Below are 17402 nucleotides of genomic sequence, written 5' to 3'. Positions count from 1 at the left end.
AACACTATTAATTGCGCGCCAAAGTTCAAACGAAATACCACTAAATTACGTAATTTTTTAGATTTTGCAACATATCAATCATCACTCATCAAATGTCATTAACGTCAAATTGAAGCGCCTCCGTGCGGCCAAAATCTCAACACTATTCTAACAAAAATATTTATTAAAAATGCAATAAAACAGGAATAAATACAATTTAAACTTCTTTAGCTAAACTGTCGAGGAATGCCGTGCATGAGCGCAGACACTGCTGGTAGCACTTCTCAAAACCTTCAGACCCAGTATCCTAAAACTGACTGATTAACCAATAAACTGGTTACAATTTTCACTTACGTAATACGGATCTCTTATAATCTTTTCACCTTGGGGATCAAAGTCCCCCAGGAGAAAGATCTTAGCTTTGCTGTTTGGCGGCAGGTCCCGTTTCAGACCAGAAATGTTGTTGTTGTCCATACCAAAGATGTAATCATACTCGAGGTAATCTTCTGGTTCAATCTGCAACCAATCACAGTGATAACAGTAATGTTGATGTTGTGGTAATTACTTGACGCGCTGTGTTACTGTATTGGATGTCGTGATTGGCCAGAGTCGCTCTAGCTCTGGGATCTGGCATATTACCTGAGTGCCAACCACCTAGACCAGCACTGTCGACTTTCCACTCCTCACTGACGCCTCTTTCCTTTATTATATGTAGAAAAACGGCTTCGGCAATTGGCGACCGACAAATGTTACCTTTGGAAAACGTGACGGTAATAGATTGATTATAAACATTTTCGTCGACATTTACCGAGACAGACGAACAGAGCCCCTTTTGTCATTGTTATGATTTGGTGTAGTTATCGTAAATAAAAATTTAGTGAGGTTACATCTACACGCATGCGCATATTAGAAAGTACTCGGTTGGTCAAAGAATGAACTGGCGGAAGTTTTCAGTGGACAGTAACGAGATTTTGGTAAATTTTAGCTGTTTTTATAAACGTGATGATAGTGGCTGAATAGTGATAAATTGGTTTGATACGTTGTGTTAATATTTAAGTGAACGATAGCGATAACGGATAAGATATTGAGCTGCGCAGTAGCGGAAACTCATTCGATCGGTTGTTTTGTGTCACAACAAGCAGAAGTGAGAAAACTGAGCAAACGTACTGAACCCATCGCATTGATTCCCTAAATTCTGGTGTAATATATCAAAAAACAATGAAATTTCAATATAAAGAGGAGCACCCTTTCGAGAAGAGGAAGTCCGAGGGTGAGAAGATCCGCCGAAAGTATCCCGACAGAGTGCCAGTAAGTAAGAACGTCATAGCCCCGATCTCGCAACGCAACAAAGAAAGACACTCGAGTCTTGGTTGATTCGGTCCCGCTATACGAATCGGCCCAAAACCACCCATCATGGGTCGATTCCGATCGATAACAAATTGTGTCGTCATTTGTTATTGTGGTCGTCTTAATATTTACAAATAGGAGAAAATGGCGTGTCAAGGTCACATGATCGTATTCAATTGTCCCGTTTGTTTCATAATCAGGTGATCGTCGAAAAGGCCCCCAGAGCTCGAATCGGTGACTTAGACAAGAAAAAGTATCTAGTCCCGTCAGATTTGACAGTCGGCCAGTTCTACTTTCTGATCAGGAAGAGGATCCACTTGAGGCCCGAGGATGCCCTATTTTTCTTTGTAAATAATGTTATTCCCCCAACATCCGCTACAATGGGCTCGCTCTACCAGGTGCGTAACGCAACATCTCTTTGTTTTATTTTAAGCCAAATTATGTAACTGGTGAATCATTGCAGGAACATCATGAGGAGGACTTTTTCTTATACATTGCTTATTCTGATGAGAACGTCTATGGTGGTGATGAGCTCTAATTAATGAAACAAGTGATTGATTTTTTTATAGATATCTGATTCAATAAAGCACCGGTAAAACATAAAAGTTACATTTATTTTATATTTTTGGATTGTCATTGCTGCTGACTTAATGTGATAGTTGTATAGCTATGTTATTGTGTTTTTTTTTTTTAATTATGTAAACATTTATTTTGTTAGGGTATCGCGAAAGAGATTTTGAGTTTGTTTTTCAGACACTGGAAAGAGATTAATTTCGTCATAAATTTTATATTTGATATCAAATTTCTGATGAAGTCACTGAAGTATTAGACTAGATCTATAACATAATGTAGTTATAAAAATAAAAACGTTCCAATAAATCTCGTCTTATTTACACACTTATCAGAAAACAATTGTAATCTGGCGCAACAATTGACTGTCGCGGTGACTAATGCGAGCAAACGTTCGCTTGTTTACAATTAAGCCGTGTTGCCAACAACGTCAAAATCTTCGAATTTATTTATAAATGAAAATATTTGTCGAGTAATGGCGAATGAGTCATTTACCGAACTGTATATTTTCATTAATAAATAATTTTGTTCCGAGTTTCATTTTGTGTAATTGGGAAATTACAGTGAGGGTAATTGAGTCAAGATTACCCGGTAGATGGCGCCGCTCCGGTCCACCTTCAAATCTACTCATTCGCGACGACATCTGTCGGCGCAAACAGTACCAAAATACGAGCGAAGAGGTGGTGGTTTTTTGAGCGTGTTTTGAACAAAACTGGTCACTTAGAAGGTAAAATTTGCGGCACAATTAATTTTTATGTGAGTTTTATCGCGTTGAAGGTAGAATTGTGTCACTCGGTGGGGTTACAACGCAAGTGACATAACCTCAATGTTTGACACATTTCGCCTAAAAGACGAGACGCGAGTTTGTCGTGATGGAAGGTATCATAAAGTGTTGTGTACCGGGTTGCGACGGCTATTCCAAAACTAAGCATGTGTCGTTTTACGGGGTGAAACCGGAGTGGAACAGACCAATCCTGGGGTACATTAACAGTTGCACAAGATCGAATTCGTCCAAAGCCAAAGAGTGCACCAAGTTGCGGTCGAACGTCATATGCGGTAGACACTTCCATCTGTGCACGGTACGCGAATCGTCACTCACCACGACGATTTACTTCCCCCACTTGAAGATATCCGTTGAGAGGGAATCACAGAGGGGTAGTGAGCGACGAGTCACGTGTGAACTCAATATAAAACGGTTGTTTTTAGTTTTGCGCAACCTCCAAGAACGTCAAGTTCAAGTGTACAGGAGTGAAGACATCGCCATAAGTTCTGAAGTGACCTTTCCAAAAATAGCCGAACCCGAAGTTCGCCTAAACCGGTGGAAAAAAATCACTGTTCCGAAAGTTCCCACGAGGCACAACGACCACAACTACGCCCTCTCGCTGGAGTACATCCAGTTTCTGAAGCACGACTATGACAGGGTCAAGGAGGAGAACTCGCGCTTCAAGACTAAAACGGAGAATTTAATAAACGCGTACGAAAAAGAGGTAGGTACTGAACTTTTATGATGAAACAATAAATTCAAATCTAACAACCAGTCTTTTTTTCCAAATGTTCATTAATTGTTTTTTCTTTATTAGTACAGGGTTGTTATACATGTTTTTTACATCGTTTAGTTGGCTGTGAAATGCGCCACCTACAATACATAACGTAACCATACTATCCTACAGGCCAATCGATGTGATTACTTGGTTGCCTAAGAACAAGGGGCTTTAAAGATTTATTTAAAGTAAAAAAGGTAACAATTATAATGAAATCGCCCCATAAGGATTTCGTTTGTTCAATTGATTAAAATTTTATTGATCAATTATAAAAGCGAATAGATGTATTGTTTTAAAAGAAAAAATGTTTTGAATTTTGCTTGGAGTGTCTCTACGTCATTCAATTTCAACCTTACAATGCAATTTCCCCTAGTTTCTGCTGCAAGATAAAAAACACCGCGTGCAGGAAATCGGATTTCCCGCATTGAAGACAACCGAGAAATACCGATTTTGTACGCCAAGTACAAAAAATATATTACACCTGTTTTTTGTAACTTCTCATTTATATCTTGCTTCTTGTGGAAACGTGAAAAAACGGAGTTTTTGCCACTGGTATTCTTTCGCTATCTCTTAGTTTTCGAGGTTAAGCAAAAACGAACAAACCCTATGTTCAAGGTTTTTTTTGGTATGGATGGAGATGCTTTCATAATTTCCCTCGCATTATTTACCATTGGACTGGACAATTTTGATTGCAGCACTTCAATTCAGCAATTTTTCTTACAACATGGTAAACGTGGTCATAACGATGGTCGCCTGTTTTGGCGGAAAAATGTTCCCGAACTTTTATCCGCAGTCGACTTCGCAATCCAAATCTGACCCGGAATTGATTAGCAAAATGTTGTTTTCCAGATCGAGCGTTTGAAACTGGTCAATCACGACTTGATCAAATCGAACATCAAAGATGTGACCAGCAGGGTGGAGTTTCCGTTTCGATTGATTGCGGACAACGAGCAAACCCTGAAATTCTACACCGGCTTCTCGAGCAAGCAGAGCTTCAAGAGCTTCCTCGACTTGATCGGTCCGAAGTACTACGAAGCTCGCCTGAAGGAGAACTCGGAGAACGTGCAGTACCTCCGGAAGCAATACATCGCTTGCGAGGAGCAGCTGATGCTGATATTGTGCAGACTGCGCTTGGGCCTGATGCACAACGACTTGGCCTACAGGTTCAACATCTCGATGACGACGATCTCGCGGATCGTGCCCTTCTGGACCAAACTTCTGAGCAGCGTCCTCGTCGAGGAGTCGCACCGCCTCGACAAAGAACAAACGCCGGACGGACTCGACCGCCGCAGGAACAAGATCATCCTGGAATGCCACGAGATCTTCTTCGAGAGCACCCCTCAAGTCAAGGTCGTCGACCTCACGGGGAAAAAGGTGTACGGAAGGGCCAAGGCTCTGATCGAGGTGAGCGCGAATGGGTTCGTGTACAACGTGTCGGACTTGTTCCCGGCGCACATCAGCGACAAAGAGATCATAGAGAGTTGCAAGTTTTGCGAGACGGGGGAGGGTTCGGAGGGTCTACGGATGGGCTACGCCGCGGAGAAGAAAGCGAAGGAGAAGGGCAACGAGAAGAAGGGGAGGATTGGGAGGTTTACTGCTTTGCAAACGCACATCCAGAGGATCTTGGGGTTTATCAAAGGGTTTAAGATCCTCAAAGGGACTTTTCCCAATTCGGTGTTTAGTCAAGCGCAGGTGAACACTTTGTGGAAGATTTGCTGCTTTTTGATCAACTTTATCAACAAGCCGTTGCTCACCACCACCGAAGTGGTGAAGTCGTAATGCAGGTGTTAAATTTTGACAGTTTGTGATGACGTTTTCGACAAGAATTCGAAACAGTTCGCAAATAAGATCTTCAAAATACTGAGGTGTCCAAAGATCTCTATTTTCTGTTAAATAATCGAAAATATTACAAAATTGCTATATCATATTTTTTTGTACAAATATTTCTAGTTGTTGATATGTTTTATTAAGAAGTTTAATACAATAAATAAGTTTCAACTTAAATAGTTTTTCTTTATAATGACTCAAATGTACTCGTCGAGTTTCCGGATGGATGATGAAGTCGCAAACGTCAAGGTAACAGCCCTGACATTACCTCAGCACCTCCAACCTAAAGAAAAATTGTACCCAAAGGCACTAAACAATTACCTACTCTTTTACATTTTAATTCTTTGGCGAAAACAACAAAAGGTATTGCCCTAAAGGTAACATTTTGTCACTAACTAACACTAAAATTTCTCTGTGGTTTTTAACCTCTTTAGTTGACCTTCAATTTTCACCCTTATGAAAATTTATTTCAGTGATATTTAAATTATAAATACAGCATGGCACGTCATTATGTAGTTGAAGACGATTTGTTGAAAACCGTGGCTAAGGCCCCCAGGTTAGTGTCTTCTTGTAGTAGAAGAAGAATTATCGTGGTTTTTCGTTTTTATACATCATTGAGGGCATTGAGGTTATGTCACGCTGTAACGATATTTCCTTGATATTTCTAGTCATTGTGAAAATTGAAACGCACATACATACAATTTGTATGTTTTTCTGCTCGAAAATCCTTCTCTGAACATAAAATGGTATCTGCAGCGGTTACGAGTAATAAGTGAAAAACCCAAAATTAGTCGCCATTTTCCAAGATGGTGATCATAGCATAAGGTTAATCTCAGAGAAGTTTTAGCATGTTCATTGGAAAACGTAGCTTATATGAATTTCTTCTTTTTCGCTGCATTTTTAAGGGAAACTTTGGTGTCCAAACTAAATTTTTCAAATATCTTGTTCCAGGCTTCTCTAGATACATGTTGCAGGACACAAAAACGTGCTACTTATTGATCCGAAGATCTGTATTTTTTAGTAAATAAATTATTACAAAAGATTTTTGTGTTGACTGAACAATGTTTTCCAAATATGTGTATTTGTTAATACATTTTGTTAAAAAAGTACAATAAATAATCTACAAAGTTAATATTTCACTCGCTTTCTCCTCCAATAATTGTTCCATGCTGTTGACGTGAATGCACCACTCGTTAAGTCTCTCGATCATCGACGTAATCTGAGAACGATCCAGCACTCTGGGTTGAACCCACGTCATATTGACAGTGCCTGCAACCTAAGAAAAATTGTAACGGAAAACCCCTAAAAACCACAGTGACACACCTGATCTATAGCACCTTTGACTAATCCCTGCGACAACGCTTTCATCACCAAAACTTCCACTTCATTCAGTGGAAGTTTAGTTTCTTTAGCGATTTCGTTAAATGTTAATTGTCGATTATGAGAGGGTCTTTTGAAGGTCATCTGCAAGAAAAAGTTTACATGTGACAATCACAGAATATTGCTTTTACCTCCATCAGACACAACAATGAAATTTTCTGCCTCAAAAACAACTCCTGGGCGGCTAGATCCGCGATGCTAGACCATTGCGGTCTCATCGCCTCATATTTATTGATATCTCCAGAATTAAAAGCGTACAAGAGTTCCACCAACCATGAGGTGTCAGTGGATTTCAATGATTCTAGAACTTGATGGGCCAACAATTCTCCCAGATTGTACACTCCTTCGCCCAAAAGGGCGGCCAAGCCGAGGAAAAATGCGTGCTGATGTTTTACTTCACCAGATAAAGTGTCAAGTTCTATGCAACCCAGATATCTCAATGCAGTTCTGTAGTACTGAGCGTGGTCTCCCTGAATTCTGTAGTATTGCGAGGCCAACAGATAAAATCTTCCGTGCACCGCGGTAACTCCATCCGCGTTATCTAGCGTCGCTTCCACCTCTTCGATAACTTTCTTTGTCGCGTCCAAGTCGTTGAGTTTGTCCAACTGGATTTGACCCGCAAGTACTTTGCACAAATTTTGCGCGTCTGGATTGATTTTCACTTTGACTTCGGTTTTTTCCAAAAACGCTATCGCCTCTTTCGGATCTTTGAACTGTTCCACTACGATGGCGGCAATTTCGACCAAAGAAAGCGGATTGATTCTAAAAATACCAGTTGCAGTTTGAGGTTATGTCGCGACAACATGACTTACTTGTTTTCGAAAGTTTGGATGAAGCTGTTGTAGAGTTGTATTAAATTGTCGCCTTTTTGGAGTTCGCTTTTTTTTATTACTTTTTGGAGTTTTAGGGTTAACTGGTGCCATAATCTGCAAGAATTTGAATGGATGTGTCAGAACGTGTAGCAATTATTGTAAACACCGGATCTCACTTACTTCTTGTTATGAAGCTCTTCTATTTCCGCCCATTCTGCGGCCAAGTCTTTTGGGCCTTCTTTCTGTTTTTTCGATAGATAATCGTTCACGTTTGTTTGCTGCACCGCTACAGTCGCCATTTTTACACCACTGAAAAAACTTGAATTGTCATTTAGAGATGTCATCAATTACTGGTCAGTGGTACCAACCTTTGCAAAATTAGAATTTTGGATATGCGGGCAATGAAAAGTGAAACATGCGTTTTAAACTGGCCCACTCATGCCAAAAAAAAATCCTGTTTAAATCTGCTATTTCAATAACTTTCCGGGATAATAAAAATACACAAAAATTGTTTTTTTATGTCACTTTTTAACACTAGTGATAATATAATGTCACTTTTTTGACTAGTTATTAAATGAAGCACGTTTGGCAACTAAAATGACATATCACAATGGTTACTTTTCGTAACTGAATTAGAAAAAATTTAATTATTTGACCTTGAGAGGAAAATCCAACACGAATGGACTTTATTTATATGTACAGGATTATTCTAAATGATTCTAGTCCAAGTAGGCGTAAAAACTGAATGTAAAATTTATACCGCTCCGTATAAGAGACATCAAAATGATGCGAATAAGTAAGTACACACCGTTCACATACAGGAGATAAATTGGGTGCAAAACAACTCAATATTTTTAGAATTGGTTTCAAAACAACTCAATATTTTTGGATTCAATCGTTAATTGAAAAATAATAAATAAAATCCTCATCACCGCACTTTTCACCTAAAACATGACAAGTGACAGCGACAAAAATAGACAGTTCACAATTCACATGAAAGCGGCAAAAATTTCATAACATGGGCATGGCTTGCTTCGACTACAATCATTTAGAATAAAGATCATGTTGTTTCTGTGTATTTATTTGTATTGTCAAAAACTTGACAGTTGTAAATATTAAATAATAAACACGGCTAACAAGATCAATTTGTAATTTTCCAATGTTTGTTTTTCTCGTCAAAATTATAAACGAGGATTAGCTTTTTAAAAGTTCCATTCCTTTCCTTTAAAGAACGTGAGACAACATTGACCACATTGTTATGTCATGTGACAGATCTTAATGCAAATGATTTATTAAAGCTGTCGACTATTCAAATTGTCTGTTTCTCACTTTCTTTTTAAATGAAATAAAAAAAATCATTTATGACTCTTTTTTGACATTCATGATATTTACATAATTTAAATAATTTACAAACACTTTGATCCAACAATAATTATTTGTTAATTTAGATGGTATAATTCATTGAAAACCATTTCATTTTTATTTTTTACACCTTTCAACCTGTTTCTACTAGCGTTCTTCAGATGGCGCTGCGTTTTAGATCTTCCGACCGTACCACGTACATGTCGAATATAAAGAGCTCGTATGAAGTTGGCATTGTTATCGCTTCTCGGCCTTATGGCTAAGATCAAAGTGTAGTATCTGTTCTTATCAGCTTAATATCTGATACGCCCCGCATGCGGGGCCAGTATATTAAACTGATTTTTGGAAATTGACGGAGGTTAGGGGCTTGCTCCACCTCCGTCGCGGGTTGGCCCGGTATTGCAGTACCGCCGGGATCGGCCCACCTTATTTAAACAATAATATATATAATTTATATTTAAATCTCTACATATTATAAGATACAATCATGTTGCAGTGCGTCACGCCCAGGCGCGAGGCGCCGCCCTGTTCTGTTTATTTGAATTTGAAATGGCCGCGTCACTTGTGAAGTACATATACAGAGTGTTTCACTTTCCGACCCAGATGAACTTTAATAGTTATTTATTTAACGAGTTCGTGTGTAATTTGGGCTTTTTTTGGCATGAGTGGGCCAGTTTAAAACTCGAGTGAAACGAGAGTTTTAAAGGTCCACGAGTGCCAAAAAAGCGCAAATTAAACAAGAACGAGTTGAATACAACGTTTTTTTGTTCGACGAGCCCCTCCAAATGGCTGAAAATTGTTAAAATTAGCTTGACATTTCGTTTTGACAAGTTGTCAAATTCATCAAAATCCGTTCACACAGGAGAAAATTCTCAAATTCTGACAGTGTCGAACAAAAAATAATATTTTCCGTTGACCGCTTGCCGGTTTTTCTGTCTGCATTTCCTCATATAATGTAATCATAACTATTTTTTCTTGTTGTGTTAGGGGCCGTCCAGATCCTTGCTTTCGGAAACACATTTTACATTTTAAATTGCGGCTTCAGTAGCGCAAGCGCCTTCACATCAAAATGGCTGCTATACAATTGACATTTTACGTTGCCAACCTAATAACCATAAAATAATTAGTGGCTCATACCAACATGACAGTTTTGACAGTTGTTAAAAAAAAAACAACCTGTGAATTTAACTTTACCGATAATAAAAGGGTAATTGTTCACTTTAAAACTACTTCTGGAATTTTCCCGTTTTTTCTGGCTAGACAGCCTCAGGACGTCCTCCTACATGGTTTCCCACCAGTCAAACCTTGTGCAAATGAAAATTTTCCTTACCCTTTAGTTATACTAAGACTTGGCGCGACCTTGACGCGACCTTGAAACACAACAAGTGACGTTTCTGGCTTAGTGATACAAATAACTATTACTATGACGTGTTACACATATCACCCAAAGTAAAAAAATTGTGTTAGCTATTGTTTTTATGTAAATGAATTTTTAATAAATGTTTGTAACATACAGGTGTGTCTCAAGCTTTCCAACGGTGTAGGGTTTGTATAGTCGAATGTGAAAATCTAGGGTGCTATCTTAAAATCACTAAAAATCACTAGAATAATTAAATGTTTAATTGTTAAACACTGTTTTGTTGGTTGATTCATCTTTATGGAGTGACCATATTGTGTGATTATCTTTTGTTAGGCTTACTAGATTTTTGTATTGTCTTTTTAACGGAAAAATTGCACCAAATTTGGCGATTTTAGGATAGCACCCTAGATTTTCAGATTCGACTATACAAACCAGATATTGTTCAAAAGCTTGTCAAAAAAGCTTTCGACCAGTGCAATAATAAATACGGGGTGCCATTTGAAAAAAATGAGTTTTTGACATTTTTAGTTCGTTATGTTTAAAAAATCGCAGTAGGCATACGCGACTGAGCAGATTGTTGAGTAAACACTCAGCAGATGCGGCAAACATTCAGAAATCAAACAGCGTCAACCATTTTAGTTAATGTGCAACGATTTGGAAGGTACGAATTTTCGAATTTCGAAATTCTGGTAAAAAAAGCGCCACTGATCAAAAACGGTGGCAGATAAGTAAAAACGACCTGTATAAATTTGATTCATAATTTAGCACAGAATTCAAAAATAAAATCAAACTGGCTAGGTTCCGTTGAAAAAAACATAACTTTAGTGTTTTTATAATATTGAGACACACTGTATGTATACCGCAAAATGCAGTAGAAGCGTAGCTGTCATCTAGAAAAAAGAAGAAGTTGATATCTTTAATAACAAACAAGTTATGGAGCTTTTTCGCAACTCTGGGACACCCTGTATTTATTTTTGACTATTTTTTTTAGCTTCAGCGCGTTCTCCTGGGGTATTAATGTGTAATGAGTTTAATAAAGCATCAATTTTTAGTGATCTTATTACCAGAATTTTAATATTTACTTTGTTTAGAGTTCCGTTTTAAGTTTTATTTTAATGACAACGTTTACTGTAATTAGATATAAACCTGTTGGTACCTAAGTAAATGTTATAATTAAATTCTCCTAACATGTTATTCCAGAGGCACAAACTTGTCCATTTACATAAGAAAAAATTACATATCTATTATAATTGTCATTATTTACTTTCATTTGTATCATTTCATGTATAAATAGATAATTGAGAAAATGCAGTACACATCGTTAGTTATAACTGGTACATAGTATTGCTGTAGACAGCAACTTCTTTAAGTTCTTTTTTTGTTAAGAAACATGTGTTTTATTATCATCCTTTCGGTCTGTGTGATTCTTTCTTTATTTCTCTGCTTCAGATGGACGAATAAATTTTGCAACAATACAAAAACTACAGACCCTCCTGGACTTCCTCTTTTAGGAAATGCATTAGAACTCACATCCACCAGAGGTGCAAACTTCTTCAAATGTTTCCATTGAACCAAATATGTTTTTCAGATGTATTGACAAGCTTTCTTAAATACACCAAGGTCTGCGGTGACTTCTTCAAAGTTCGAGTGGGACCGTTTCATAGAATGTTACTAATGTCTAACCATCAAATTCTAGAACATGTTCTGGTAGACAGAAAATTCTTGAAAAAATCCGATAAGTACAAGTTTCTCAAACCTTGGCTAGGAAGTGGCTTGCTCACGAGCGAAGGTGAGAACCACAACCTTGATTTGTTTTTTAAACAGTATTCTAGGAGAGATATGGAAGAAACATCGACGCCTTTTGACGCCAGCTTTCCACTTCGAGATTTTGCAAGAGTTCGTACAAGTTTTCGAAAAGTGTGGAGACATCCTCGTGGAAAGATTTCAAAATGAAATTGGACACAGTTTTGACGTCTATCCCTACGTCACATTTTGTACCTTGGATATAATTTACGGTGAGAGATTCAGTATTTTGGGTCAGTGAGATGGAAGTATTTCTTCAGAAAGTATAATGGGAGTAAACTTGAATGTTCAAAAAGGAGACAGTGCAGAGTACGTGGATAGTGTCCACGATATGACTAGAATAATGATCGAAAGGTCGGTTTCTCCAATTCAAGTCCACGATTTTTTGTATCGTTTTACAAAAAATTACTCCACACAGAAAAGAGCTTTGGAACATTTGCACCGACAAAGTACTGAAGTGATCAACGCGAGAAAAAAGGAATTGCAGGAAATGAGAAATCTGGGGAGGAGTAGTAAAGCGACAAAAAGTAAAAAAGTGTTTCTGGATTTACTTCTGGAGGCTAGAATAGATGGACGAGGATTGACCCAAGAGGAAATACGAGAGGAAGTCGATACGTTTCTGTTTGCTGTAAAATATTTCACACTTGTCCTTCTCTGAATAAATTTGAAGCGTTGCAGGGCCACGAAACTACAGCTTCTGCGGTCAGTTTTACTATATTTTGTCTCGCCAACCATCCGGATGTCCAAGTAAGCAGCAATTTCTAGTTTCCCCCAGTTTTGATTTCCTTTTAGGAGAAGGTATTCGAAGAGCAACGGTCCATATTTCCAGACGAGAATAAAATGAAAGTGACGCACGCAGATCTACAAAGTATGAAGTATCTAGAGTTGGTGATTAAAGAAAGTATGAGACTTTATCCTCCTGTACCAATTATTGGTAGACAAATCCCAACGGACACCAAATTTGGTAATTCCGCCCAAATCTCAAGCTTTCTAATAACTTGTAGAAAATTTAGGCGACAAACTTCTACCCCAAGGAGATTCGCTGATAATATTTTCATTTGGGATTCACAGAGAGGAGAAATATTTTGAGGATCCGGAAAAATTCTATCCAGAGCGATTCGAGAGAAGAGATGGAAAGTTGCCCTATGGATACATACCCTTCAGTGCTGGACCACGAAACTGCATAGGTGATTATATTCTCCACAGTTAATCGGTTTTGGTGATGCTGTTTGCTCCAGGTCAGAAATTTGCGATGTTGGAATTGAAAAGCGTCGTTTCAAAAATAGTGAGGAATTTTGAATTGCAACCGACTTTTCCAGTACACGAGTTACAGTTGGTAGCCGAGTCTACTTTGAAATCTGCCAACGGTGTAAAAGTCAAAATGCACCCCAGAAAATTAAATTTTGCCTTCTAGTTGCTCAAAATATGCTGCACTTGGTTTCGCTATGTTTAGTTTTGGTAACAGTATTTTTTAAATTTAATTTGCCATTTACATAATTATTATTAGGGGTCTGCTTGAATATTAATAGATATTTTCAATACAAGTGCGCAATGTTGTGCATTTAATCACGAGGACGGAAGTTGGGCGTCCGAGCCGAAGGCGAGGGTCCCAATCGGACAAGTGATCAAATGCACTACTTTGCTCACTGATTTTAGTTAGTGATACCAACACATAAGACATTTAGCATGAATTTTTCCAGAAATTTACCCCAAGCAATTTCACGTTTTTTCGTCAATTGAAGTCTAAATAACAGGTTCAAAAAAAATAATTTAAAAATAAGACAAGCTTTAATTATCAATATTCAGAATGTATTTTAAAAACAGATTAAAAAAACCTTCCGTACAACATATTTGGTGCCCTCTATCGACAAAGTCGCCAAACATTATACTTTGTTCACTAGTGAGGTGAGAAAATATTTTTTCCTCACTAGTGATTCAATTGCCATCTTTGCTAACCATTTTCAGTGAGCAAAAACCACTAAAATCCAATGATCATCGAAAAAAAATATATACTTTTACATTTTTATTATTCTGCTAAGGATATTGCTAATTCGTTAACTGTAACGCTCATTAACAGAATACGATTACTTAATTACACTCGTTGAATAAAAACAACAATGAAGTTTTTTCTTTGAAATTAAATATTAAAAATGCAGCATTGTATATACATGTTAGTGCTATAAGTTTCTGCGTCGCAGCTTTTAAATTAGTTTACATTTGCATATGTAAATATATAGATTGTATAAAGAAATGTCCACTTACGACACTTAAAAAAGTACTAAAGTTAGGAATTTTCTCCAGACTGAGTGAATTTTGGTCTTGTATTTATTGTTAATTTAGTAGTTAAAAATATCAAAAGCATCCAGCAATTCATTGCAACAATAAAATTCGCAGCGTATAAGAACTGTCAAAAATGTGCCGTGCCAAGAGTGCAAAAATAGTTTCAAAATGTGTCGAAAGTCTTATTTGTTTCCCTTTTTGAATGAAGGGATGTTAAAGATATTTTAATCAGATGATTAAGTACTCACAGAATTTTTCATTAATTTTTCTTTCCTTGGGGCTCTCGTAGTCGGGGAGGATACGCCCGTGTCCATCGTACTCGATCGTCTGGCGCAAAGCGTAAAATGCACCCACGCCACCCATTAATTGGGTTACGGATCGTTGACCGGTGATAAAAGCTTCTCATAACATCAGTCTTATGACCTTTTCTTATTCCCGGTATTATTGCAGGATTGACCGAGAGGTTCCCTGGGTATTTGCGAGGGGTTTAATTTAACAGGGGACACAATTTATATCTTTGCAGAGTTACACAGTTCGCATCTCAAATTCTCTTAAATCTGTTCACGATGTTAAATTTATGTATTTATTCAGCTCAGTCATTTGTCAAATTTCAATGCATGGGCCACAAGTCAAATAAAAAAATGGTAATTGAATAATTAAATACAAAAGTATTGTCTCAATAATTTATTAACCTTGATTTTTTTAAATGAGCAAAGAATCAAAGAACTGTTACATATTCAAGTTTCTGAATTTACAATAATAATTGTATATGCATTTCCGTCATGCCTGCATTACTAAAAATGTAACAATTGTTCTAAATGTAAAAAGGATGTAAATAAAATGTGGTGTATGCTTTTGTTTTCGTTAATGTATGGTAGAACTTCGAATAACTGTCAAGGATGTTCAACCTTCTTTATTCAGCGAACAAGCAGTGATGTGAATGATTTCTTTTGTAAAGTACAGTTCTTTTTTAACTAATTCACAAGATATTTCCCGAGTTTCTTAGAAATACATGATGGTTTTTACTTTATTGATTCAATTTAGAATAAAATGATGATCAAAGTGAGGTGAGGCATCTGAACGAAATGTCAAAGCAGATCAACTAAGAAGCGATCTGCTTGACCACTTTTTCTTTGAACCCTCGATGTAATGCAATATACCGAGTGATCATAAAGAAAACAAATCAATAGTGCAACCTCACCATTATTGTTTGATAGAAAAATAAGTACAGGGTGTTATTGAAAGTTGTACAGATATTTTAACCACGAGCTACTGGCTTTATGTAGTAGTCGGAAAAAATATCTAAAATATTCTGTCAAAAAATAAAATGACATTTATTTTTTGAGCTACAATTTTTTTTAATTGCTTTTAGCCTTCTGCTTGTCAAACAACCTCGTACGTAAAATTTCGGCACATTTTAAAAATACACCCTGTATATCATATTTTATAAAATGTACACCAATGCGGTTTCCTTGTTTTAAAGCATATTTCCTATAGGTTACTTCGCATTGGCGTACATGTTATAAAACATGATATACAACAATTTATTGTTTAGTTCTGTGAAGTTTCGGCGGCATTGGTTTATCGGAGACTTTTTTGCTAAACTAGCTGAGGCCGGCGACTATCAAGCGTTTTTGCTTAAGTTTCGCTGACCCACATTGATCGGCTGACTGTGCGTGTTTGTTAATCTTCTCCTATTTTTTTTTTCTCCTCTCGTTATACTATAGCATGTTCAATTTCTAACATGGTTAGATGCAAGAAGTGTAATCGCAACATTGGGAGTGCTACATATGTCTCCTGCAAGCAGTGTGCTTTAAACTTTCACATTCATTGCGTAGGCATTGATGATGATACCTTCGACTTAATGGAGAAAGAGGGAACATGTACATCTTGGAAATGTAGATCTTGTGTAAAAAAATCAACCCCCCTGGTAGACGGAGCGTGCTCCCTTGATAACATAATTTCTGACAACTCTCAATCTATTCATATGCCTTCTGATCGGTTGCAGGAATTAATAGAGGTTATAATTCAGAATCAGTTAGCCGGCTTAGTGGGTAGTCTTACCGAAATGCAGGCAAAAATAGATACTCTGTGTACTGAAAATAAGCAGCTTCGCAATGAAATAGTTAATCTCAACAAAACTGTACAAAAATGTGTTATCCAAGATACTAGTCTGCAGACGAGTGATGCTAGAGCCTCTTATGCCGAGACCCTAGTGAAAAATTCATAAAATACAATAATTATAAAACCTAAGGACAAAACTCAATCTGTTAATAAGACTAAATCTGATGTATTGATTAACCTTAGCTCTGCTGAGTCGGCAGCAAATATCAGCAAAGTTAAAAATCTCAGAGACGGTGGTGTGATGCTTGGTTGTGGGGATGCGGGAAAAATCAAGCAACTGACGAAAGATAGGCTATCAGCGGCATATGAGATCAGTGAGGTGAAAACCTTTCGTCCAAGGATAAGGGTTGCTGGCTTCTCTAAGGACATAAACAGAGAGAACTTGTTAAAGTATGTGGTCGGGCAGAATCAATACATTTTTGATGATACTTCTGAATATCAGGTATCTAAGTTCTATCCTATAAGAAGGTCTAGGGATAATCTCTATCAAGCGATAATTGAGGTGGATATGACAACATATAAGAAAGCCTTAGGAATAGGGCACTGTCTAGTAGGTTTGAATGGCTGTTCTATTTATAGTGCGATTGAGGTTACTAGATGTTTCACTTGTAATGGCTTTCACCACTCCTCCAGAAATTGTAAACATAAGGTGATTTGTCCTCGCTGTTCCAAAAATCAGGATGTACATGACTGTAAAGAGGAAACCTTGACTTGTGTTAATTGTGTAAACCTTCGAGCGAAAGAAAATTCTGAAAACTCTGAATTAATTGCCGTAGATCATGCTGCCTGGGACTATAAGAATTGCCGTGCACATGAGCTGGTAGTCGACAAACTTAAAAAGGATTTATTTGGTGTCTCTTTATATCAGACTCCCCTGTCCCACATGTCTCATTCTAGTCTTGATGTCACTTCCGAATCTGTCAGTTCCCTTAGATTAGCGTCAAAAAACTTTGTGCTCTATTACCAAAATGTTAGAGGTCTTAACTCTAAGCTACAGAATATTCGCTTGTCATCTAT

General features: G+C 37.4%; 5 protein-coding genes and 1 non-coding gene across 6 annotated transcripts; 4 read left to right on the top strand and 2 right to left on the bottom strand.

The window, feature by feature from the left end:
* Window positions 1–145: 145 nt before the first annotated feature.
* On the bottom strand, window positions 146–982 carry LOC138129612 (low molecular weight phosphotyrosine protein phosphatase 1-like). Its single transcript, XM_069045909.1, has 4 exons — window positions 788–982; window positions 545–732; window positions 334–495; window positions 146–286 (listed from the first exon to the last, which is right to left on the bottom strand). The coding sequence occupies exons 1-4, from the start codon at window positions 816–818 to the stop codon at window positions 197–199; spliced, it is 471 nt and encodes a 156-aa protein (XP_068902010.1). The 5' UTR covers window positions 819–982; the 3' UTR covers window positions 146–196.
* A 97-nt stretch (window positions 983–1079) lies between these two features.
* Window positions 1080–2205, top strand: LOC138129613 (gamma-aminobutyric acid receptor-associated protein). The gene is made up of 3 exons (XM_069045910.1): window positions 1080–1287; window positions 1527–1724; window positions 1790–2205. The coding sequence occupies exons 1-3, from the start codon at window positions 1198–1200 to the stop codon at window positions 1862–1864; spliced, it is 363 nt and encodes a 120-aa protein (XP_068902011.1). The 5' UTR covers window positions 1080–1197; the 3' UTR covers window positions 1865–2205.
* A 137-nt stretch (window positions 2206–2342) lies between these two features.
* Window positions 2343–5441, top strand: LOC138129607 (uncharacterized). The gene is made up of 3 exons (XM_069045902.1): window positions 2343–3051; window positions 3103–3383; window positions 4287–5441. Exons 1-3 carry the CDS (start codon window positions 2769–2771, stop codon window positions 5214–5216), a joined length of 1494 nt encoding a protein of 497 aa, XP_068902003.1. The 5' UTR covers window positions 2343–2768; the 3' UTR covers window positions 5217–5441.
* Window positions 5442–6250: 809 nt separating this feature from the next.
* On the bottom strand, window positions 6251–7797 carry Rpn9 (regulatory particle non-ATPase 9). The gene is made up of 5 exons (XM_069045903.1): window positions 7637–7797; window positions 7457–7570; window positions 6776–7406; window positions 6588–6728; window positions 6251–6540 (listed from the first exon to the last, which is right to left on the bottom strand). Exons 1-5 carry the CDS (start codon window positions 7753–7755, stop codon window positions 6385–6387), a joined length of 1161 nt encoding a protein of 386 aa, XP_068902004.1. The 5' UTR covers window positions 7756–7797; the 3' UTR covers window positions 6251–6384.
* A 1260-nt stretch (window positions 7798–9057) lies between these two features.
* On the top strand, window positions 9058–9248 carry LOC138130044 (U2 spliceosomal RNA). Its single transcript, XR_011159479.1, has one exon. It is a non-coding gene; the product is annotated as a U2 spliceosomal RNA (small nuclear RNA).
* A 529-nt stretch (window positions 9249–9777) lies between these two features.
* LOC138129539 (cytochrome P450 4C1-like) lies at window positions 9778–15462 on the top strand. The gene is made up of 8 exons (XM_069045850.1): window positions 9778–11719; window positions 11767–11967; window positions 12011–12193; window positions 12242–12609; window positions 12660–12728; window positions 12774–12945; window positions 12995–13168; window positions 13220–15462. The coding sequence occupies exons 1-8, from the start codon at window positions 11569–11571 to the stop codon at window positions 13393–13395; spliced, it is 1494 nt and encodes a 497-aa protein (XP_068901951.1). The 5' UTR covers window positions 9778–11568; the 3' UTR covers window positions 13396–15462.
* Window positions 15463–17402: the final 1940 nt, after the last annotated feature.

The sequence above is a fragment of the Tenebrio molitor genome, chromosome 4, assembly GCF_963966145.1.
Source record: "Tenebrio molitor chromosome 4, icTenMoli1.1, whole genome shotgun sequence".
Classification (NCBI taxonomy): Eukaryota; Metazoa; Arthropoda; class Insecta; order Coleoptera; family Tenebrionidae; genus Tenebrio; species Tenebrio molitor.
The sequence above is the reverse complement of the archived record's forward strand: the minus strand, read 5'-3'. Positions and strand labels throughout refer to the sequence as shown.